This window comes from Sminthopsis crassicaudata, chromosome 4, assembly GCF_048593235.1.
Source record: "Sminthopsis crassicaudata isolate SCR6 chromosome 4, ASM4859323v1, whole genome shotgun sequence".
NCBI lineage: Eukaryota > Metazoa > Chordata > Mammalia > Dasyuromorphia > Dasyuridae > Sminthopsis > Sminthopsis crassicaudata.
Window position 1 is genome coordinate 306,601,526 of NC_133620.1, and position 24,606 is coordinate 306,626,131.

The 24,606-nt window shown below is 34.1% G+C and overlaps 1 protein-coding gene and 1 long non-coding RNA gene across 4 annotated transcripts in view; one reads left to right on the top strand and one right to left on the bottom strand.

Moving 5' to 3' along the window:
• The window catches only part of FBXW10B (F-box and WD repeat domain containing 10B), a 122,910-nt gene extending 104,422 nt beyond the window's left edge, over positions 1-18,488 (top strand). Inside the window, exons 11-13 of the mRNA XM_074265038.1 lie at positions 7,460-7,618; positions 8,128-8,306; positions 17,645-18,488. Coding sequence (XP_074121139.1) covers positions 7,460-7,618; positions 8,128-8,306; positions 17,645-18,432 — 1,126 coding nt within the window. The 3' untranslated portion in view covers positions 18,433-18,488. The remainder of the gene's footprint in view (positions 1-7,459; positions 7,619-8,127; positions 8,307-17,644) is intronic.
• Positions 1-24,600, bottom strand: LOC141541029 (uncharacterized). 3 transcript variants are annotated; one of them, XR_012481629.1, is made up of 4 exons: positions 24,289-24,600; positions 3,923-17,425; positions 2,205-2,229; positions 1-892 (listed from the first exon to the last, which is right to left on the bottom strand). It is a non-coding gene; the product is annotated as an uncharacterized LOC141541029 (long non-coding RNA). The 3 variants fall into 3 exon arrangements; XR_012481630.1 differs by having other exon boundaries at positions 1-2,229; positions 3,923-11,421; positions 17,378-17,425; positions 24,289-24,588; XR_012481628.1 differs by having other exon boundaries at positions 1-2,229.
• Between the last annotated feature and the right edge of the window lie 6 nt (positions 24,601-24,606).

Consider the following 24,606-nt stretch of genomic DNA (forward strand, 5'->3'; position numbering starts at 1 on the left):
AACAATGTATAGTATTTATTATATAGAATTTTTTGAAATGGAAAAGTTTTGTTTCATATTGAATCCTTTCTTATGATCCATTGTGTACAAAGCATTGCTTTTTTTCCTTTTCTTGTTTTATATTTAAAATTGTGTTTAAAATTTTAAAATTTACCTAAAAAAGATGAAATAAAACTCAACTGAGTAGATATGAAATGAGAAGACATTACCAATCTACTCCTTCTTAAATTTGGGAGGTCAATAGGTTTTACATATTGCACATGTTTTCAAACTTTTAAAATATATTTATTGGTTATACTTCCTGTCAAGATCCAGGCTAGTTCCTCTGAAGGGCTCAGAATAAGTCCTTGTCAGGATAAGCAAAAGTCTTTGCCCCACATTGGGTGCCAGTTTGTAATGTCCTGTTGTCTCTCAGTTATAATCCTTCTCTGGGAGGAGATCTTTTTTTCTGTAAAATCTTTTCCTCTGTGAGCAGGTTTCTTGGGAAGCTTCTGGAGCCTCCAGCCAGAGGGAAGGTAGAATCTTGAATCCTCTTCTTCCTGAATCGTGGCTCTGAATCTCCTCCAGCTTTTGTCCTTCCCCAATCCAGACTGCTTGTCCAGGCCCAATGTTGTCTTCTTTTATCCTCTTAGAGAATGGGCATGTGAGAACTCAGAGGCTTGTGGGAAATACTTCAACCAATGAACTTGCTCCTCTTAAAGGTGCAAACTCCTTTAAACATGTAAACTCTCTCCCAGAAGTCCAAAGGTACAAACTCCTTTCCAAGGCCTGAACCAAAGGTGTGAATTCTGAGCTAGAGAATTGCCAAGTACCGACTTACCACTTAGTAAGAACCTAATACTTCCTTTTTTATTCCTCTCTAAAATTAGTATTTGTCATATGAGATAGCTTTCTAGGAACAGAATAAGAGAAGAAGAAATACTTAGGATAATTATAGTGATGTAAGAAATACAAAATATCAATAAAATTCATTTTTAAAAAGCCTAACAGGATATTTTTGCACATTTTATAAGCAAAAACAGGGAGCCAACAGAAGTTCTTGAGCATCATTTTTAAAATCAGTGTCACTGGCATTCTGTATAGAAATCTTGTCTTGGGCCATACTGAAGGTCTAATAGGTCTGTCCTTATTTCTCAGTATGGTGAGGTGTCCCTTTTTTGGATACTCTTAGGTTTTGATAATCACACCAATCCATAAGATCTAAGATTTGCTGTCTGTATTATATAGACATCGAATATGAATTTCTCCTCATGTTTTCTTTGTCTGATATAATCATTTTCATATCATCATCATTACCATCACCAGCACAACCATCACCATCATCAACAAAGTCCACTTTATTATCTATTGTCATTTTAATAAGAGTGAGAAGGCAAAATAAGGGAATGCTAATCAGGATGATATATGATAATAACCCTGTGCACTGAAACCCTCCTGGTAGTAAATGCCTAGCAGGAACCCTGATTTGCTGGTGAAAACAACAACAATACTGAATTGAATAATCCCTAGCCTGTGTGATAAAAATGCTTTCATGAATCCAAGAAAGAAATGGGATGGCATTTTTAAATAGGGGGCCAGTTCACTGTCCCTCAGACTGTGGAGGGCCAGACTATAGTAAAAACAAAAACTCACACTGTCTCCGCCCCTCAGCCCATTTGCCATAACCCGGCAGGCCGTATAAACATCCTCAGTGGACTGCATCTGCCCTGCGGGCTGTAGTTTGAGAACCCCTATAATATCCTCATTGAAATTTGGCATTGATCAGTTTGAAATTGAGTACAGTAGAGGAAATTACAGTCCTTTGTTTTATTGTACCACAAGAAGCCAAAATATTTAGGAATAAATCAGAAGTGCCAATACTTCAACTACTAAAATGCTTCAATACAAATGATATGAATCCCAAAGTAGGCAATCCAAGAGTGTGCATTCAATGTACTGGATACTTTTATTATGCACCAGTACTATGTCAAAAATAATTTAATTCCTAAATCTACAATAGATTGAATTGAAAAAGTACTAAAATAAAAAGAGGGAAATTGAAAACATGTATAATATATAGCCTCAGTTCCAAATCAAACATTAGTGTATTATTGACCAGTGTAGAGCAATTATAAAAATGATTTGATTACTAGGTTTAGATGAAATTGAGTTGCTATTAAAATCTAAAAAAGTTGAAGACCATGAAATCATTGAAAATTTCTCACCTAATGCAAAATCCAGAAATTATACCTAAAAACAAAACAAATGACAAAAACATACATTTAGATTAGAATTTTAAAAAGCTCTTTTTAAATCTGACTGTTATAAATTCAAGTAGGAGACAAAAGAGTACTTTTTTTTAAAAGGTGAAATTTGTTATAGCTATCATGAAAAAAATATGTTCTCCAACAGTATTTGGAAGATACATTCAGTGCTTGTACTTAGCAATTTTATGCAGTAAGTCATTGCTATGGTAAAAAAACAAAAACAAAAAAAAAAAAAAAAACATATACACACACACAGACATAAACACAGGAGATAAAATAGGAAGATTAAAGATAGGCATCAAATACCAACGTGTCAGAAGCAACTTTGGAAAGTTTGAAGAGTTTCAGATAAGCATGTAAAAAAATCATATCATTATCTATTTGGAACACAAGGTTGAAAATTTAAACTCTCAATTGAAAGCAACAAAAAACAAATATGTGGAGAAAAATCTGGAAATCAAAAGCATATCAGAAATCCTAGACTCCCTTAATTAATATTCAAAAATCAATATTAAAGGCAAAGTTAAAAGGAGATGGTAATACAAGTAGTTAGAACAGTACAGATAACAAAAGAAGCAATTAAAAATGAATAAAAATTTACTTACAAAATCTTGAGAAATAAAAAATTCAGGAGTGAAGGAGAATTACCAAAGAAAAAATTTAAGAAAAATTTTGGTTAAGTCCAATACAAGGAAAATGTAAATTTTATCAATCAAGAAATAAAAATCTTATGCATTGTTAATATAATGGATGATAGAACAGTAAAAGTAAGTTAAAAGAATGAAACTAACATCTTTATAAAATTGGAAGTTTATAAAATGTTATAAAACTGTGTGACCAGATAAGATTAATAATTCTGATTCAAATGTTTCACACTGATCCTTTGTTTAACAGAGAATGCAGTAACTCTTCAAATATAGCACATATTCAAGTGCTCTGTACAAAGCAGTCACAATTTGTATTATCAAAAATATCTATAAAACACATGAAAAAAAATAATAACCTTGACTGGGGAGCAAAAAGAATTTGATAAAAAGCCCCAGGAATTATATAAAAAGCAATTTTTTATTAACTATGTTTATTGATATTTGATTTGGTTCTTTATTAATAGCTTATAAATGTAATTCAGATACAAAAAAGATCCACGAATAGTGAGAATGTTAAAATTATTTAATATCCACATGGAAAACAATTTTCCACTAAAACATACAAAGCAGTCACAATTTGTATTATCAAAAATATCTATAAAACACATGAAAAAATTAATAACCTTGACTGGGGAGCAAAAAGAATTTGATAAAAAGCCCCAGGAATTATATAAAAAGCAATTTTTTATTAACTATGTTTATTGATATTTGATTTGGTTCTTTATTAATAGCTTATAAATGTAATTCAGATACAAAAAAGATCCACGAATAGTGAGAATGTTAAAATTATTTAATATCCACATGGAAAACAATTTTCCACTAAAACATACTAATACAATAATTCCAAGAGTAAGTTTGGCTTTCAAATTAAAGAGGGTGTTGAATCAAATTTCTTACTAATCACTTGATGCATATGTCTTCATGGAAAAAGACATAAAAACAGCTCTTTCATTTCAAGGAATCTTACTGTAGAAGACTGCAGATATTGGGGAACTCTGAGAAAAGTATATTTGAAGCAAAGATACTTACAGGAGGAGTAAAGTGGTCAGGAGAGCCACCAGGAGGATGGTCAACGATGGAATGTCTCTTATTTCCGGTCCTCTCAGCCCTTAAATACTTCAGTTTGATTACATCATTACAGCACACTAAGTATGTGTGACCTAGAGAACCATTACATCACCATACTAAGTACTAAGTATATGTGAACTAGAGAACCATTATCTCATTAATCACACTGAGTTAACACCCTGCTGTATCTTTGCTTCAAGTATACTTTTCTCAGAGTTCTCCAATATTTGCGATCCTCTACATCTTCTGTGAAATCAAAATGTCATTTCAAAGTGCTAAGTCTTAAGTTATTTGTTGTTGTTGTTCAGTCATATCCAACTTTTTGTGACCCTACTTGGTGTTTTCTTGGCAAATCCAGTGAAATGCTTTGTCATTTCCTTCTCCCACCCACTTTACAGATGAGGCAAAAAAGATTAAATGATTTGCTCAAGGCCACATAAGTGTCTAAAGTCAGATTTGAATTCAGGAAGATGAGTCTTCCTGACTCCAGATCTGACATTATCCATTGCTCCACCTAGCTGTCTTTAGAACATAGTAGGAATTTAATGAATGTTTACTAATTGACTAATTGATTGAAAGGTGATAAAATTGAAATCCAGAGGAATTGAATGATTTGTCCAGTGATTTGGCCAATAAGTGGAAGAACCAGAATAGATAGCAGACCTACCCCTCCTGATTTCAAGTGAAGAGTTGGATAAGTCACAGGATAACTTGCTCTCTCTTTACCTTAAAGAATCTTCAGAAGAAAAGCAGCCACTTCTCAGCATAGTTTCTTTGTTACAGTCTTCTTTATTGTGATCCATAAAATATTTGAACTCAGGCCCTCCTGTCTTCAGAGCTTGTGCTCTGTCCATTGCACCACTTAGCCACCCCCCATATACTCTTTATAGCTTCTTTCCAACTAATAGGAGTTGTAGGGAAAAAAGTCAGTGCATAATCCATTTAAAACCATATGCAAGCATCATATATAATGGGGACAAACTGGAACCTTTCCCAGTAAGATCAGGAGTGAAACAAGGTTGTCCACTATCACCACTATTATTCAATATTGTATTAGAAACACTAGCCTTGGCAATAAGGAATTAGAGTAGGTGATGAGGAAACCAAATTATCATTCTTTGCAGATGATATAATGGTATACTTAGGGAATCCTAGAGAATCCCAAAAAGCTATCAGAAATAATTTACAACTTTAGCAAAGTTGCAGGATACAAAATAAATTCACATAAATCATTAGCATTTTTATATATGACTAATAAAATCCAATAGCAAGAGATACAAAGAGAAATTCCATTTAAAATAACTGTCAATAGTATAAAATATTTGGGAATCTGTCTGCCAAGGGAAAATCAGGAACTATATAAGCAAAACTACAAAACACTTTCCACACAAATAAAGTCAGATCTAAACAACTGGAAAAATAATAAGTGCTCTTGGATAGGATGAGTGAATATAATAAAGATGACAATACTACCTAATCTATTTATTTAGTGCTATACCAATCAAACTCCCAAGAAACTATTTTACTGACCTAGAAAAAAATAACAACAAAATTCATCTGGAAGAACAAAAGGTCAAGAATTTCAAGGGAATTAATGAAAAAAATTCAAATGAAAGTGGCCTAGCTGTACCAGATCTTAAACTATATTATAAAGCAGTGGTCATCAAAACCATTTGGTAATGGTCGATCATGGAATAGGTTAGGTTCACAGGACAAAATAGTCATAACTATAACTATAATCTAACATAACTATAATCTAGTGTTTGATAAACCCAAAGACCCCAGCTTTTGGGATAAGAACTCACTATTTGACAAAAACTGCTGGGAAAATGGAAACTAGTATGGCAGAAACTAGGTATTGACCCACACTTAATACTGTACACCAAAATAAAGCCAAAGTGGGTTCATGATCTAGACATAAAGAATGATATTATAAACAAATTAGAAGAGCATAGGATAGTTTATCTCTCAGATCTGTGGAAGAGTAAGGAATTTATGACCAAAGAAGAATTGGAGATCATTACTGATCACAAAATAATTTTGATTACATTAAGTTAAAAAGGTTTTTGTTTTGTACAAATAAAACTAATGCAAATAAGATTGGAAGGGAAGCAATAAATGGGGAAAACATTTTTACATTCAAAGGTTCTGATAAAGGCCTTATTTCTAGAATATATAGATAATTGACTCAAATTTATAAGAATTTAAGCCATTCTGCAACTGATAAATAACTGATAAAGGATATGAACAGATAATTTTCAAATGAAGAAATTGAAACTATTACATATTATCATATGAAAAGGTTCTCTAAATCACTATTGATCAGAGAAATGCAAATTAAGACAACTCTGAGATACCACTACACACCTCTCAGATTGGCTAAGATGACAGAAAAGATATGTTGGAGGGGATGTGGGAATAGTGGGACACTGATACATTGTTGATGGAACTGTGAACAGATCCAACCATTCTGGACAGCAATTTGGAACTATGCTCAAAAAGTTATCAAACTTATCATACCCTTTAATCCAGTCCTGGGCTTATATCCCAAAGAAACCTTAAAGGAGGAAATGGGACCCACATATGCAAAAGTGATTGTAGCACTCCTTTTTGTAGTGGCAAGAAACTGGAAACTGAATGGATGCTCATCAATTGGAGAATAGCTGAATAAATTATGGTAAATGAATGTTATGACATATTATTATTCTTAAAGAATGACCAGCAGGTTGATTTCAGAGTGGCCTGGAGAGACTTACATGAACTGATGCTAAGTGAAATGAGCAGAACCAGGAGATCATTATACACGGCAATAAGATGATTATACAATGATCAATTCTGATGGACATGGCTGTCTTCAACAATGAGATGATTCAAACCAGTTACAAATGTTCAATGATGAAAGAAGCCATCTGTACCTCGAGAGAAGACTATTAGAACTAAGTGTGGTTCACAACATATAATTTTCAATCTTTTTGTTGTTTGCTTGCATTTTATTTTGTTTTTTTTTTCCTTGTTGCAGCAGGATAATTGTATAAATATGTGTACATATATTGTATTCAACATATATTTCTACCATGTTTAACACATATTGGACTATTTGCTATCTAGTGGAGGGTGTGGGGAAAGGGAAGAAATTGGAACATAATGTTTTGCAAGGGCTAATGTGAAGAATTGTCCACATGTGTGTTTTGAAAAATAAAAAGCTTTAATAAAAAAAAAAGTCAATGCATATCGTTATATAAAGCCTACATGTTGCTTGGGACACTGGATGTCTAGCTTCCTGAGGGAATATCTGATACCAGCAAACTCTGATTTCTTCTATTGCCACATTATCCAACCTAGAACTCACCTAGGCACTGTGCCTTTACTATAACAGGTAAGAGGATAAGAAAGAAAAGAAGGGAAAAGTAATTTTTTTATATCCTTCATTTTAAAATATTTTATATGGAGCAGTTTGCCCAGAGAGTGGAATATTCTCATTGTTTTATTTATTTTTAGGGAGGTGCTCTGTGTGGCCTTCCTCTATCTCCGGGTAATCAGTGGCTGTGCTGATGGGAAGATCCGCATATATAACTTCTTGAATGGGACCTGTCTGAAGGTGATGAAAGCCAATAGCAGAGGTGACCCAGTGCTGTCCTTCTTTATTGAGGGCAACAGGTGGGTGGTAGAATTGGAGGTCGGAGCCATGAGCAATTCTATTTTGGATGATTCTATTCATCTCTTTTCAGATTTCTCATACCATTTTTTCTAGAACTTTCCTTTGCTCTCATCACATTCTGCCAAGTATTATACTAATTTTACTTAAACATGTTTTATCCTCTATTAGGATAGGGCAGGGAATATCTTGTTTAATCTTTGTCTAGCACTTTATTCAGAGTCTAGCACAATATCTTGGGTATCAGTTTCTTCATCTATAAAAGGAGAGGATTAAACATCTAAGGTCCCTTTCACAATAAATTATAGTCTTGTGAATTATTCCAACTGGCTCTATTCGTTGCATATAGCCTCACTCACTCACTATATCTGCCAAATGGATACTTTAGGAATTTTCATTCATGTTGTTTAAGTGGAACAAATCCTGCAATATTTACTTCATGTGGCTGCCCTTCTCTTCTGTTGGAAGCCTGGTTAAATGTGTCTGTCTTAAGGTGTTATTTTGGTCCTAGGATGGTGATCAATACAGAGAGCAACATTGTGATGTTTGAGTTTGACAAGGTTAAATGGCAGTATTACTCAGACAAGAATAAACAACTTGCCAAGAGACCCAAGGAGAAGGAAAAGGAAGACCCTTCCTGTGTAAAGGAGAATAAAAGCATTCATCCAAAGATATATCCTGTAATTGAAGGTAAGCATACTGGTAAATGGTTTTTAGGCAAGGAAGTTTAGGTGGAGCTGACTCTATAGGTAGGTGGTGATGGTGGGGCTGATATAAATTTAGTTTTACCAGATATCTCGCAGATGATCTAAGGTCCCTTCCTTCATTCTACTTGGAATGGAAGTGTCTGTTTTTGTGATTCATCTATATCATGTGGTTAGAGAGACATAGTTCATGTTACTTTTTTCCCCTAATGTACAACCTCAAGCAATAGTTTTTAAGGGAAGAACCATGAAAACTATGTATCATGCTTACACATAAGCTTATTTATTTTAGGAACATGGAAACATGGGTGGCATTTTTCCCCTGGGCACATACATTATTACAAAGCACATTAATCCTCTGGGATTGGTATAAGAATTTGGATCAGTTGATCACCCTATAGAAAAATTAACAGGTCAGTCCTCTCTGTCTCCTACTAGGCCCTCAGAAAGCTGGATGGTTCTCACTTGTTAAGCTAAGAGTGGTTCTAGACTTAGGTTTATATGATAATGAATTTAATAAGGGTTGATGGGTGAAAGCTATATGAATTATTAATGACTTGCCCTATCACTCTGATTCAATTGAGGTTTATCCTTATGAAAGTTTCCTGTCAAGAGACTTAACTCACTATCTGACTTATACGTTGGTTGAGTCAACAAAAAATCAAGAGATGTTATTTTAAAACCATGTTCAAACTGGTGTCAAAAGCAATTTTAACTCTCTTTTCTTTTAAAAATATTTTTTAACATTTTAAATATTTTTATTTTTAAATTTTGATTTCTAAATTTTCTCCTATTCTCTTCCATCTACTGAGAATAAATCAATTATACATGTGAAATCATGAAAAAACATAGTTCCATATTAGCTTTTTTTTAAAGCAAGAAAATAAAGTTGAGAGAATTATCCTTCAAATTTAATTCAGTGTTCATCAGTTCTCTCTCTGAAGATGAGTAGCATTTTTTTATCATGAGTCTTTTAGAACTGTTTTAGATCATATATTGATCAAAGTAGCCAAGTCTTTTGCAGTTGATCATCATTAAAGCATTTTTTTTTTAACTGTGCACAAGGATTTTTCAGTTCTCACTTTATTTTGCATCAGTTCATATAGGTTTTGCTATGTTTTCCTGAACTTCCTTCCTACCCCATCATATTCCACAACACCATAGTACTTCATTAAAATCATATGCCATCCTTGATTTCCAAATCTTTGTCATCATAAAAAGAACCTACAAATATTTTTTTACATGAAGGTCCTTTTCTTTTTTCTTCGATCTCTGGGATACAAAACCAAGATCATAAAGAGCAAGAGGCCCTGCTACAAATCAGTGTGGGAAATAGCATATCAATTCTCGCCAGCTGTACTTATTTAGCCTTGCTGTCACATTCCTAAATTTCCCTTAACTCTACAGGAGTTCACTGCTATGCAAGAGGAATGAATGGAAAAGACATGCATTAAATCATCCAGAACCTCTGCATCCTACTTTTTGTCTATATCTTATGACCAATTACTTTTTCCTTGTTAAGTCACCAAAATTTGATAGCCCCTCTGGTTCAATATAGTTGATTTACCTGGATTTACTAGATTATAACTTAATGGAAACAGTCAAGAGCTAGAAATTAGGAGAGAGAGGTGGTCTGATGCTGGGTCTGCTACTAGTCACATCCCCTTATGAGAGTCACTTTATGTCTTTGGCTCTCAATTTTCCAACATCTCAAATGAGGGGGTTAGACTAGATGATTAAAAAAAGATCCTTCCAGAATTTTATGGTTCATTAAAACAGTCAAAGAATGATAGAATTGTTGCATGTTCTAGAAGTGTTGGTTACCAATTTTGAATCTGTGTCAGTTTCTGGTAAGTTGAGTTGGTTGCTGTTATGATGCCAGAAGATTAAGTGATACATTAGCCAGTTATTTTACATATGGTAATGGGATAGATATTAGTGAGAATGTTTTTTTTTTTTTTTAAAGATAATGATGACATATCTTGAATTTATATCCTAATTTTGGCTTGCTTTCTTTGAGTACTTGGATATGTGAACTAACCATTTTGTGAAAATATTTTTCTGTCTGTAAAAAAGACATCATACTTAATTGTCTCTTGAGGTTGATGAAAGGAAGAAATAATGTGATTGCACAAGTCAGTGGGTATCAGAAATGCTGTTTCTGTAAGAAATGATTTAGAAAATGTATTAGTAAATTTCTGCACTGATTAAGTGCAACAATTACAAGAACTGGTTAAAGATTCACTGAAAGTTGGCCTAGATCCTATGGTGAATAGGCATGGGAGTACAGAGCAGGAAGGGATCTTAATTATAACCTCTTCATTTTACAGATGAAGTCTGAAGAGATGAATTAATTTGCCAAAGGTCACACAGGTAGCAAGATAAAATTCAAATGTAGATCTTAATCTAAATCCAGTACTTTCATTAAAATAGTACTTTAATACTTTCACTAAAATAAACTAGTCAAAAACAAAAGGGATGACAAAGGTAAACTTTATAATGTTGCCATATGATGAGCTTGAGAAATGTAAGGGTAAGGGTGAGGGTCTCAACCACAGAGCTCTTAGATGTTTTTCTTAACAGAGAAAAGGTAGTTTGGGGTCTTATTTGTTAGAGTTAAGAAATCAGAGAAAAGGAAGTAGAGGCACCTATTGAGGGGAATATTCAGATGTAGTTTACCCAGATCTTAACATGATGACCAAGTCTCCTTGTGGACATGATGGCAAGATACCTTGTAGAAAGCTAGGTTTATTCAGAACTTGTTGGATAACTGGATCCAAAAAGTAGTCATTAATGGTTTGATGTCAGCTTGGAAAGAAGACCCAGGAATACATGCTTATCCCTGAGCTATTTAATAAGTTTATAAATGTCTTAGTGAACTTTCCATTCAATAAGTCATTAAGGAAAAACTCTAGCTATAAGATGTAGAACTGCCTGGGGAAGGAGCAGGTTCCATATCACTAAAATCTTCAAGTGAAGGCTGGATGATCTTGAATATTTTTGAAAGAATATAGCTGATTGGGCAAATTTGGACTAGGTGACTTTTGATGTTCATTCCAACTCTGAAATTCTTCAAATCCATTAACATTTCTTTCCCTGGGCTGGGGAAGGGAGAGGAGCAACAGTTCAAATCTTAATAGATATCAGATATTATGTTTTATGAACAAATTTTTCCACTTTTATATGAACAAAGGATAGCAATTACCAGCAACTTAATTACATTTCTAAACTGTTAAATATATGGTTATTACATCTTAAGTTGGCACTCCTTTCTTATAGAAGTGATATATGAGCATTTTTTTCATAAAACTACCCACCAGTTTATCAGACTGACTGATCTGCAAACAGAATGAAAAAGACACAGTAAACTGTATTTTCACAAGGTATATGATAATATTATCATATTCACATAAACAAGATAGTCAACCTAGACTATTTTAATGGATTCCTAATCTGCCTTCCTACCTCCAATCTATCTCATCTGCAATCGATTCTTCACATTGCAACTCAATTCTTTACTTTTCTGATCATGTCACTATTTTATCAAAAAAACAAAACAAAACAAACAAACAAACAAACTTCAGTAGATCTCCATTAGGTAAGTGAATAAAATAAAAATTCTCATCCTTGGAATTAAACATGCTGCACAATCTCTGGTCTTAGCTGTACTCTAAGCTTTTTACATGATACTTCCCCCTTCACATATTCTTTTATAGCCAAATCAAATCTCTTCATTTTCTTCTTGCTTTGTCCCATATTTGTATCTTCAATCATGTTGTTTTCCTATGTAGATTTTATGATTTTATTCTCTTTCTACTAAGGTTTTTCTTCTTTCAAGGCTTTCTCCATGAATCCTTTTCTAACTATCCCTCCCTCTGATAAAAGTGATTTCTCCCATTTCGAAAAACTTTTCTAGGGTTTATTCTTTGTATTTATCACATTCTCCTCCTGTATATATAATGCTTATTTGTACTAATTGTATTCCTCTCAACCCCATGAGACTGTCAGCTATTTGAGACCAGGGCTGTGCCATATTTGTCTTTGTAAAAGAAAAAGAAATCCCCCACAAAATTTTATACATATTAAGTGCTTAATATAGGGTCTTCTTAAAACACGGTAAAACACAGATATTTAACACAGGCTATTCCAAAAGTCTTTGTATAGTTTTAAGATTCAGTAGTTTAAAATTTCAGTAAGACTTTTGGTACACACTGAATATGTTCATTGTTGTTCTTCTATTCTTTTCTCATTCCCTTGACAATGTTTTCATTCGTTTCATTCTCTATCGCTGCCTAGATGGTAAAGTATCATTTATCAAAGAACCAGCAGTTTTTTTTTTTTTTTTAATACTAGTATATGTGAACTCTAGATATATTATGTCAGGAATTTTCCTGACAACCTACTAACAATGTCAAAAAAAAAAAAAAGTATAATGGGGCAAGATTTGTCCTTGAAAAAATTATGTTGGCTCTTAATCCTCAATGCCTCCCCTTTTAAGTGCTGAAATTGTCACTTCAATAATATATTCTGGAATCTTTCCAAGAATTGAAACTAAGCTGAAAAATGTAGCTTCCTTTAAAAAAATTAGGCAATATTTGCCTTTCTCCAATCTTTGATTCTTCCATTCTGTGGGTTTTCAAAGATCACGAATGACAGTTCAGTAATTCTTTTTTTTCTCTTAAAGCACTTCTTCCATTCAAAGAATGACATCCTCTGCAGATTACTGGAATATCTTATTTTTCTTCCATACTTTTGAGGACCTTGGTTCTCCGCTATTACTATAAGTTTCTAACAGCTGCACAAACTTTCTGCTTTTTGCTTTTTAGCAATATTAGAAGACATTGTATAAATCTTTGTCTTTTATTCCTTTTTTGCTGACTAGTTTGATATGAAATTAGCAGATTCCTCCAAATGCAAAGGATAACACTGAGAAGGTAGATCTTCAACTTCCAATTACATTTATCACAAACAGCCTACTTATGCAGAGAATTGTCTCAGATGGTAGGAGAAGATGTAAAATTTAGAAGAAAGAAGAATAAGATCAATACAATTCAAATTAACAAACATGTTAACAACTAGATTTTGAATATGGGAGATCAGGTAAATAGTAATGCCATGGATAGGGAATAATATATTCAGAAGAAAGAGCTGGTTTAAGGGAAAAGTTTGACTTTTTAATATGTTGAGTTTGAGATGAGATATTAGTGGGATTAAGTGCAATGTAATTTCTCATATTTTCCTTTTTCTTTTCATGCACTATGTCAGAAATTATCTATATAATAATATATCTCTATATAATAATATATCAATTATTACAAACTAAATCAATTAATACAAACTAAAGTGTTGTATTATGTATTGTTGATTAATTGATCAATCCATCTGTCTGTTGGTATGTTGGTTATGTATCCTTTGTTGAAATACATATATCAACAATTTACACATTTAAAAATTTACACATAAAGATATATATATATATATATACACATGCATACACACAAAATATGTAAGTACATTTATGTATATATAAGCATATAAACATAATGCATATATGTATGCACATATATCCTATATATACATATTGTATATATCTGTATGTATCTTATGTATGTTTATATATCTTGTGTTCATGTGTTTAAAGGGTATTTCCTCACTAGTTGTTTTCTCCACAGAGCTAGACTTACTCAAGCATTAGAAGTTAGTGCTCTAATTTGCCAATGACCTCTCAATTTTTTTTTAACTCTACTTTAAGACTCAATCTAATTCTTTTAGTATAACTTATTCCATGTTGGATTTGGTGATTTCTGAAATTCCTCCCAATTTGTAAATTTCTTAGAAGCTCAAAAATATTATTTTTTCTATCATCAGCCTAAGCCTGATCTCTAAAAAAAAAAAAAGCCCAATCCCCCCCAAAATCCCAATGTGAATATTTCCTTCATAACTTACTCAAGACCATTACTGACAAACCTTTTCTTAATTCAAGAGAAAGCAGATTTTAAAAGCTTTTAATTACTAAGGAATTAAACAAATGGAAGCAAAATAAAATATAAAAGCACAGAGAAAGCAGTTACAAGGCACAGTGATTAGGAATTAGATGATATAGTGGACCATGTTAAACATGGTTTCAAAAAGACTTGAATTCAAATGCTGCTTTAGACACTATATGATCCTGGCCAAATTACTTAAATATATACTGAACCTCACTTTGCTCAACTGTAAAGTGGGGATAATAATAGCACTTTCTTCCCAGGGTGGTTCAGGTTTAAATGAGATGACATACGAAAAGCACTTTGTAAACCTTAAAACCAATATAAAAAGCTATATACATGAATTTAGCCAAGACTCTTTTGCTTGAGTCCTATTTTTATCCTTATCTACCTATCCAGAAATAGTCAATAAAAATATATTGAATGCAATACATCGACCATCCTCTTTGTCTTGATACTTTTTTTTTTTTTTTGCCTGTCTTCAGAACATTATTTGACCACTTCTTCTCAGTTCAAGCTGTTTACTAGACATCCAGTCTGAGATGTGTGAAAGGCAATTGTAGATGCAAGATTAATGGTCAGTAGAGAATTTAGGGCAGGATAGATAGAGAATCATTAGCGCTAGAGATGATAATTGAATCCTTGGGAGTTGATTAGATCACCAAATGGTGTAAAAGGAGAAAGAGAAGAGGGCCTAGTACTGAACACAGTAGGACATGGTTAAAGAGCATTATCTGGATGAAGATCTAGGAAAAGAGATTGAGAAGGAGTGGTCAAATAAGTAGTAGGAAAACCAAGAGAAAAGTGTTCTGAAGACAGGCAAAAAAAAGTATCAAGACAAAGAGGATGGTCGAAGTGCAGAGGAGTAAATATTGAGAAAAAGTCATTGGATTTAACCATTAAGAAATCATTAGTTATATGGAATAAATGGAAGATAATTTCAGAAAAGAGGATTCCAGATGCTACTAGGTAGAGGAAGGTCTTCTACAGAAAGTAAATAGTGAATTGACTATCTGTGTAGTTAATAGATTCATCTTTACTTTATATTTAGGGGCAGGGCTTTGAACAAAGCAAGGCTATTACAGGAAGGTAGATTTCAGGTCCATTTTGGAAAGAATTGATTTATAGTAGGAATTATTTCAAAATGAAATAGACCACTTTAAAACAGTGATCTTTTCACTGAAAGCATTTAAATAAAAGTGGGGTGAAAAGAAGGGCTGAAAGGGGCATTTCTGATTGGATGGAAGGTTGTATTATATATATGATCTCTTGCAACTCTTAAGATTTCTCTGCATATATCCTATCTCTCAAAAGGATGTAAACCTTTTGGGGAAAAGGGACTATTTTCCATTTTTGCCTTTATTAATCTTAGCATCTAACACAATGCTTTGTGCATTTTTTTTGGTCATACCTATGATTTAACTGGTGAAGGAAATGCAAAAGATGATCCCCCTTTACCAATTCAGATCCATAAATTTTTTGAAAAATATTATTTTGTTAAACATTGCCCAATAAAATTTTAAAATTTAATATTTCAAAAAATATTTAAGTTACAGATTCTCTCCTTCCTCTATTCCTTAAGAAGGTAAGCAATTTGATATCAATTATACATATAAAGCCATGCAAAACAAATAGCATTATTTGCTATGTTGCAAAAGAAAACACACAAACAAAAAGTAAAGTAAACTATACTTCAAAAACAAAATCATTACAACAGTTTCAATGGAATGATGAGGTGGGAATCCAAGTAAGGGGTTAACATGTGAATGAGAGGGGGAAAAAATGGAGGCATCTATTATTGGTAGCCCTTTCAAGGAATCTGGCCACAAAGAGCATAACAATTATAGCATGATTGTTAGGTAGTAGAAGGATTAAATGAGATTTTTTGACTACAGAGGAGACAAGGATATGTTTGCTTCAGTATGAAACCTTTTTTGTTACTAATACTGCTTCTTTCAGGTGACTGAAATTCAGTCCTTGAACTAGTTTTACTAAGTAGGCTTAGTTCACATTACTGTAAAATGGGCAGCCCTTGTCCTGAGTATTATTTAGGTGTCAAAAGTGAAGCTCCCACTTGCACCTTTTATCAGGTACTGGCTTCAATCAAGATCTTCTCACTCCTTTCTTTAGTTTTAAGGCTTATTCAAAGGTTCCATAAGGTAGAGATATTACTGTTTCAGGATTTTCTTGGTCAAATTATACTTAACATACTGTTTTTGTGTTCTTCCATTCTTCTTAGAATTCCATTTTATAGTGTTATGATATTCCCATTAGAAACTATCCCATATATAGTTTCTATTTAGGATAAGAGAATTTTAACCATATGCCCAGTGTGAGCTTTGACTCATAAGGTAGTTACACTGATTTTTAAATATACCAAAAATTAAGCATCTAAATGAATTCTATCTTCTTTAAAGTAGTCATTCTGAGAGGCCACACACATTTTCCAATGTTCTCCACTATTTCAACCTCTTTTGAACTTGTTTGTAGAAATTATTTTCAAAATATTAAAATATCAAAACATTGAGGATTTCTGAGGATATTTAATCCTCAAATACTTTGAAAATGGATCTGATTTTTAGAAATAGCCTAAAAGTCCTAAGAAGCTAAACCAAGTAAGTAAGGCTGTTTTACTTTGTTGTATTTTAAAGGAGTGATATCAAACTCAAATAGAAATAAGGGTCACTAAACTGTACATAAGGATCCCTCTGATTGCTTATTGATTTAGGAAATCACCTAAGAGCATTAACTATATTCCATTGTATTTTATTTTGTTAAATATATGCCAATTACATTTTAATCTGGTTCAGGCTGTCCTCAGAAGTATTTTAACAGTATTTGACATCTCTGTTTAAGATATCAGATTGATTTCCTTGTGTGACTTGTGAAGTAGTTTGTAAAGCAATTAAGATATTCTAGAAATTTAAATGAATGGAATAAGTTTATGTTCTTAGTAATCTCAAAGTGATTATTTTGAGGGGCATCTTTTATTTAGATACAACCTAAAGTTTCAGTATTTTGTTATAGTAAGGAAGAGTCAAGTTTAAATATAATATCCTCAAATACTTACTGTGTGACCTTGGGCAAGTCATTTAGTTAGTTTTCCTCTATTCCTCATCTGTAAAATGGGATAAAAAATAAAATTAGTTATTTGTAATGTGCTTTGCAAACCTTAAAGCACCATATGAATGTTAGCTATTATTATTTAATTTTAGGACTATACGTAAACACAATTTAGTTTTTACAGTTATTAGAATGACTTTCAAATATGTGACTTTTCCATGTAAATCATGAAGTTCTTTTTTCTTCATTTCAACTGCAACTGTTGAAACTTCAGAATCAGTTCTTCAGCGAATAAAGAGACAAGGCTTACAATTGCCTCTCTCACCTGATCAGCTCCTTCTGACTGTCAACTCCCTGCAGCAAGCTTACACAGCAAGCAATATTACTGACCATCTCTCTATTCCTAAAGCCAATGTCCGTGATGCTTGGGGACCTGCAGTTCTCCAACAGGAAACCTCAAATAATTTTCTGAACTTAAAAGATATGTCACTCCTACCAGGGAGAGCTGAACAGGCTGCTCAAATCAAGAAGTTAAAATCTGCCAGTATTGCTCCAGGTTTTAAAAGAACTAGCACCCCATTTGAAATTCAAAAATTGCAGTTAAACATAAAGAAATCCTTACACAGCTCCAAGATATGTTCTCACATTCCACAGCCTATGATCATTCGCCCTAATTCTTGTGGAACCATGAAGGATGGAGAAGAAAAAGTGCATAAGAAGCCAGGTCACTTGACTAGCAGCCATATCATTAAACCTAATCGTATGATGATTAGAAGCACGGTAGAATCCTCATATTTCCGAGTAAAGCCACCCATATACAGTGTGACAGCCAATCCCTATCGGATCAATACTGGATTCATGCTCCTGACAGTGAAACAAAAGAAAGAATATAATGAAGCTAAAATGAAGGAGTTTAAGAACATGACCCCCATTGGGACAGCCAATCCAGATAAAGCAAACAAACTAGCTTGGCTCAAGAAGATCAAAGGTTTGTCTATAAATGACTTCATGAAGAAAGGGAAAACAGCAGCTCCTGAATTTGGACATAACACATTTATCTGAATGTTAGCCACAAAAAGCATTTTGCCTTTAAAATAAACATCATATTGCTATCATTATTTGAGCTCTTGTTGTTTGGTCCTTTTTACATGGTAACTGGTCTTTTGAGACAGGGAAATTCTAGCCATCTTCTTATGAACTACAGGCATTCTATTCTTGAATCAGGGATGGAAGAAAGGGGTAGGTCCCCTGGAGATTCATTTGTTCCTCTGAGTAAGGGAAAAAAACAAAACAACAAAATCTTCTGTAATCTCAGTTTCCTTATCTGTAAAAATGGGGATAGTAATTACTCCGTACAGTATCAAATTAGGTATTTGTAAAATTCTTAGCATAACACCACATAGTAGGCACCTCTTCCAACTTAGGGAGTTAGTCATTCATCACCATGAATTCAAAGAACCGTCTTTGTGCTAGCTTTAAAAGGAAGGAAAATTACTTCAGAAATGAATGCACAAAATGCAGATGTTTTCTGTGTTATATATATATATATTTCCAGTGAGAAATGATTTTTCAAGCTTTATTTCTAGAAAGGAGCCTAATGATGGAATTAAGTTTCTGGATTTATCAACCTAGTTCCCAAAAGCCCTAGAAAGATGGACTCCAAAAGAAAGCTGTCTTAGTATATGTGTAATCTATCTAATACAATTTGAATATTTATTATTCTCCCTTTCATTTTTTTTTATTTAGAATTTTTTCCACAGTATATATGCATGAGTAATTTTTATAATATCCCTTGTATTCATTTTTCCAAATTAGCCCCCCCTCCCTCCACTCCCTCCCCCCGATGACAAGCAATTCCATACATTTTACATGTTTTACAATATAACCTAGATACAATATACGTGTGTAAATACCATTTTCTTGTTGCACATTAAGTATTAGATTCCGAAGGTATAAGTAACCTGGGTAGATAGACAGTAGTGCTAACAATTTACATTCACTTCCTAGTGTTCCTTCTCTGGGTGTAGTTATTTCTGTCCATCATTGATCAACTAGAAGTGAGTTGGATCTTCTTTATGTTGAAGATATCCACTTCTATCAGAATACATCTTCATACAGCATTGAAGTGTACAGTGATCTTCTGGTTCTATTCATTTCACTCAGCATCAGTTGATGTAAGTCTCTCCAAGCCTCTCTGTATTCCTCCTGCTGGTCATTTCTTACAGAGCAATAATATTCCATAACCTTCATATACCATAATTTACCCAACCATTCTCCAATTGATGGGCATCCATTCAACTTCCAGTTTCTAGCTACAACAAAAAGAGCTGCCACAAACATTTTGGCACATACAGGTCCCTTTCCGCTCTTTAGTATTTCTTTGGGATATAAGCCCAATAGCAGCAATGCCGGGTCAAAGGGTATGCACAGTTTGATAACTTTTTGGGCATAGTTCCAAATTGCTCTCCAGAATGGCTGGATTCTTTCACAACTCCACCAACAATGTATCAGTGTCCCAGTTTTCCCACATCCCCTCCAACATTCATCATTATTTGTTCCTGTCATCTTAGCCAATCTGACAGGTGTGTAGTGGTATCTCAGAGTTGTCTTAATTTGCATTTCTCTGATCAGTAGTGATTTTCTCCCTTTCATTTAACAAACTGATACCAATTAGCTTTTATAAAGGAACATGTATTGAGAAAGCAAAGCAAGTACCAAAGTACCAAAGCACAGTCAGTCTCTATATACCTGAGTCCCTGAGGAAAGTACCCTCTTCATGTAATATAGCTTCTAGGGGAGACAAATGATTTTGTGGTCCTCTGATTTTTGGCTTCTGTTCTAACAAGTCAGTAGTCCTAAATCTTTTAGTTTTGGAGTCTGCCTCAGGAAACTCCCATGCCCAATCAGTCTGATTCTATCAGTCAGATAGCTTTTGGCCTCAGGATAATCTCACAGATCAAACTCCTGAGACAATAGTGAATAGACCATTCTTCACTTCACTGCTGACTATCAGACAGATAAGGTTGGTCAGTGATAACCAAATTCCAGAGACCACTCCTCTGGGCTATAGAAAGGATCTCTCTCTTAAGACTTTGCTAATTTCTTTTGGAACTTAGCCCACTTGTAGGCATTACAATTAACAATAAAACTTTGCCCCATGACTAGGAAATGGGTTCAAGGCTGCAAATTCTTTTGATATACCTCACAACACTGCTCTGGGACCCCCAAACTCTTGGGGTCTCCCCTTCCCAAGGTCAACACTCTTACCTCCTTTATGCCCTATTCACTTACGCTAAGTGTGTGTGTGTGTGTGTGTGTGTGTGTGTGTGTGTGTGTGTGTATACATACATTCACACATATACACATACACATCTCAGTTTCTTAAACTGTGGGTCATAATCTTATTTGGAGTCTCATAACTCAATGTGTGGGTTACAAATTTATGATTATCAGTAAATGTGTGATTTGTATACTTATTTTATATTCTCATATACATGGGATCATATAAAAATTTCTTGGGTAAAAAAGGGTTACCAGTGGGAAAACGTTTAAGAAACTAGACAAGTTACTCTCTTGTTCATAGGACATCTTATATCACCTACCAGGTTAATGATAGGTTGAATTAAGCAGGACTTTTTTTTTTTTTAATTTAAATTTTTTTTTTCTGAAAACTTTTTATCTTCAAAACATATGCATGGGTAATTTTTCAACATTAACCCTTGCATTGCCTTGTGTTTCAGATTTTCCCCTCCTTCCCCCCATTTCCTCCCTACATGGCAAGCAATCCAATATGTTTCACATGTTAAAATATGTTAAATCTAATATATGTAAACATATTTATACAATTATCTTGCTCATTTTTCAGTTTCTTGCCACTACAAAAAGGGCTGCCACAAACAGTTTTGCACATGTGGGTCCCTTTTCCTACTTTAAGATCTCTTTGGGATATAGGCCCAATAGAAATACAAGTAGGACATTCTTTAAGGGCAACTCCTTGCCATACTCAATTTCTTTTGCTATTGGCTATAGTATCTGAAAACTTTGATGGTTCTTCTGATGATCTGAAGTTCACAAAACTGTAACTTATCCAGCCCATTAATCTAAAATCAGAAGGGATAAATACAAAGGAAAAGAAATGTGGCCCCTTTGTTCCCTGAGGCCACATGATAAAATATGCCAAGTAGCCAGGGAAGATAACATAGCTGGCAGCAGCTATCCATGCTGCTAGTAGTGCCTTCCCTTTTCCCCCACTTTACAACTGTATTTTTTTCTTCCCTATTAAAAAGCTGCTAGTAAAGACAGGTTTGCCTATTAACATCTTCTGAATGCATACTCAGTTCTAGCATAGCTGCCAATCAAAAGGCTTTTCATTATCATACAGTAAGTAAGCATACATTATCATACAGTAAGTAAGTATAGGATATCAATACCTGCTCTGAGATGTGGAAGGAAAATTCCCTTTAAATAGCTGAGAAATATTGTACAAGTTTTTGGAACTAGGCTCTCATTGGATGAAATCCCCATTGCAATTAAATAAAGAACTTTCATTTGAATCAAAATAAAAATGTTAAGTGTAAAGTTAAAGATCATAACATATTTTTTCTGCTAGCCAAATATAAGAAAAAAGGTTTCCTTTAGCACAAATTCTTTTCCTGCCTAGTATCATACTAGGCTTTAACTGGTAATGAGAAGCAGCAAAGTACCCTGAGAGAAAAAACTCATTAAACCAGACTCTTTAAACTACAACCACTACCTAAAACCTCTCAAACCCTGAATATACTAGCAACATAGTACCAATGCAATGCAAACCAGATAGGATGTACTTAAAGGCAGTGAGGAGAGTAAATGGTGCTGTGGACAGAATAGCTGCCTGAAATCAAGAAGACTAGAGTTCAAATTTGACCTCAGACACTTACTGTGTGGGCAAATTATTAACCTGTTTGCCCCAGTTTTTTCAGCTGTAAAACAGGGATAAGGATAATAGCAACTAACTTGTAAGGATCAAATGATATATGTTAAAAGTGTTTAGCATAGTACTTGGCACACAGCAAGTGCTATAAATAAATGTTAGTATAAATGTATATATAAATAAATGTGTATACATATACATATATATGTATGTGCATATACATATGAAGATATATATATATATTTTTATGTGTATATGTGTATGTGTGTGTGTGTTCCATTCCCACAGCCTTAATCAATGGACATAAAACTTTTGTGAAAAAGCTTATCATTCTTATGGACCACCAGCACATTCTTATGGACCAACCTTCATTGACAGCCTTAACTGTTAGACATAGCCTATTAAGTCCAATAACCCTGGGAATGAGAACTTCTCAGACCTATAGCCAAGCCCCCACAACCAACAATGAGGGGGACATCCTCTATGGAAAGGGGGTCTAACATTCTCACCACCACTACTGACAACTTCTGACCAACTGCCACTGACTTAAATTCCCTTATTTGCTTCCTTTTCCTTTTCTTTCTTTTCTTCTTTCTCTTTCTTTCTTTTTCCCTCTCTTCCTTTCCCCCTTTAGCTCTCACTCCCCAAATTCATCTTATTTCCAGACTAGCCTCCTCAGAAACCCTTATGGAGACGAAAAAATGGCAACTGTTCCTATAGGTACTACAACTTATCTCTTCAGCAGCCACAGATTCTTTAGTTAAATACAAAAAAACAAAGTTCTTGCCATTGAAGTCTTTGGCACTGACAAATGGTTCGACATCAGACAACAGACAACAGATCATCACTGGATATAACATTAAGAAAATGCATTACCATCTGCTTTGCCATTACATACTAAGGACTATAGGACCTTTCTGCCTTGCAACTACATCCCCATATACAGCCTTTTATTTTTTAAGTTCCTTTGAGACTTATAAATTTAAGTTCTTTGAGACTCCCATTTTCTATGTGTAAGATTGTGAAGAAGAATCTAAAAAGTCATTTACAGACTGTTCCATAGATCAAAGGAGCATAACAATTACTTGTAAATTGTCTCATGAATTAACTAAAAAACACATTCTGAGAATATGTGCTAAATTAGGGGGTGCTAGCTAGGTCTTATCATAAAAACCTGTGAAACTGCTAGTTGCCTGCTTAAAGGTCTTTAAGTCTTAGATAAGTTCAAGATATCTGCAAGACACCAGCAGAACAGCATAATTTTGAGATGATCCAGTTATATAAATGAACTCCAAGTTAGCCGTAAAATTTGTCTCCTACCAAAACCCTAAAAGAATGAAACCCCAAACTCCTACTCTGAGCACTCCTCCATATTCTAAGGATTCAAGTGCTAACTCCAATCCCTGGCTACATAACTGACTCTCTGTGCCGCTTCCTCCTCCCCATTCTCTTTCTCATACTACCTGAATCCCTATCCCCACTATCTGCTTCTGTATCTCCCCATTATTTCTCTCTGTACTTTCTGTGCCTTATTAGAATGTAACTGAAAAATAAATCCCTGCTGGCATAAATGTCTTTCCCAGGAAGTATTCAAAGAACTGGGCAAGCCCATCTCCACTTAACCCAGAAAAAGCCAACTGTGATCCCATATCTTTATTCATAAATTAATCGGCAATTTAATAGAAAACTTTTTCATTAATTTTTAGTATTTGTTTTGTACGTTTTCAGTCTTGTCCGACTCTTTGTAACCCCTTTTTGGGGGTTTTCTTGGCAAAGATAACAGAATGGTTTGCCATTTCCTTCTGCTCATTTTACCATAAAGAAACTGAGATAAACAGGGAGTTGCCCAGCGTCACACAAGTTAATGTCAGAGGGTGGAATCGTATTCTTGATTCCAGGGTTGGCACTCCTACATACACTGCGCCATCCAGTTGCTCTGAGTACCACAGAGTAACATTATTGCTCAACAGTACTAGGAATACTCAAAAAAATATCTACTGAATACTTACGAAGTAGCTTGCCCACTTTAAGTACCAGCTCACTTTTTGCTATTTTTAATTAATTTCAAAATTTCGTAGCTTTTCCTCTTGCATTGGCTTGCTTCATGTTTTTAAAAATGACTTCTTATCGATGTCTTTTGTTTGTTACATCTCGGTAGTTTTCCTCGGTATCCCACCCCTTCCCTTCTCCCCCATCTCAAGTTCCGCATCTCCTAAGCACTCCAGTCCCCCTTCCTGTTAGCCCCACTAGCTCTCCCAGGCGGTGCACTGCTCTCACATCAGGATCTCCTTATACTTCCTTTCTTCCTTCTTCCCACTCCTAAAGCG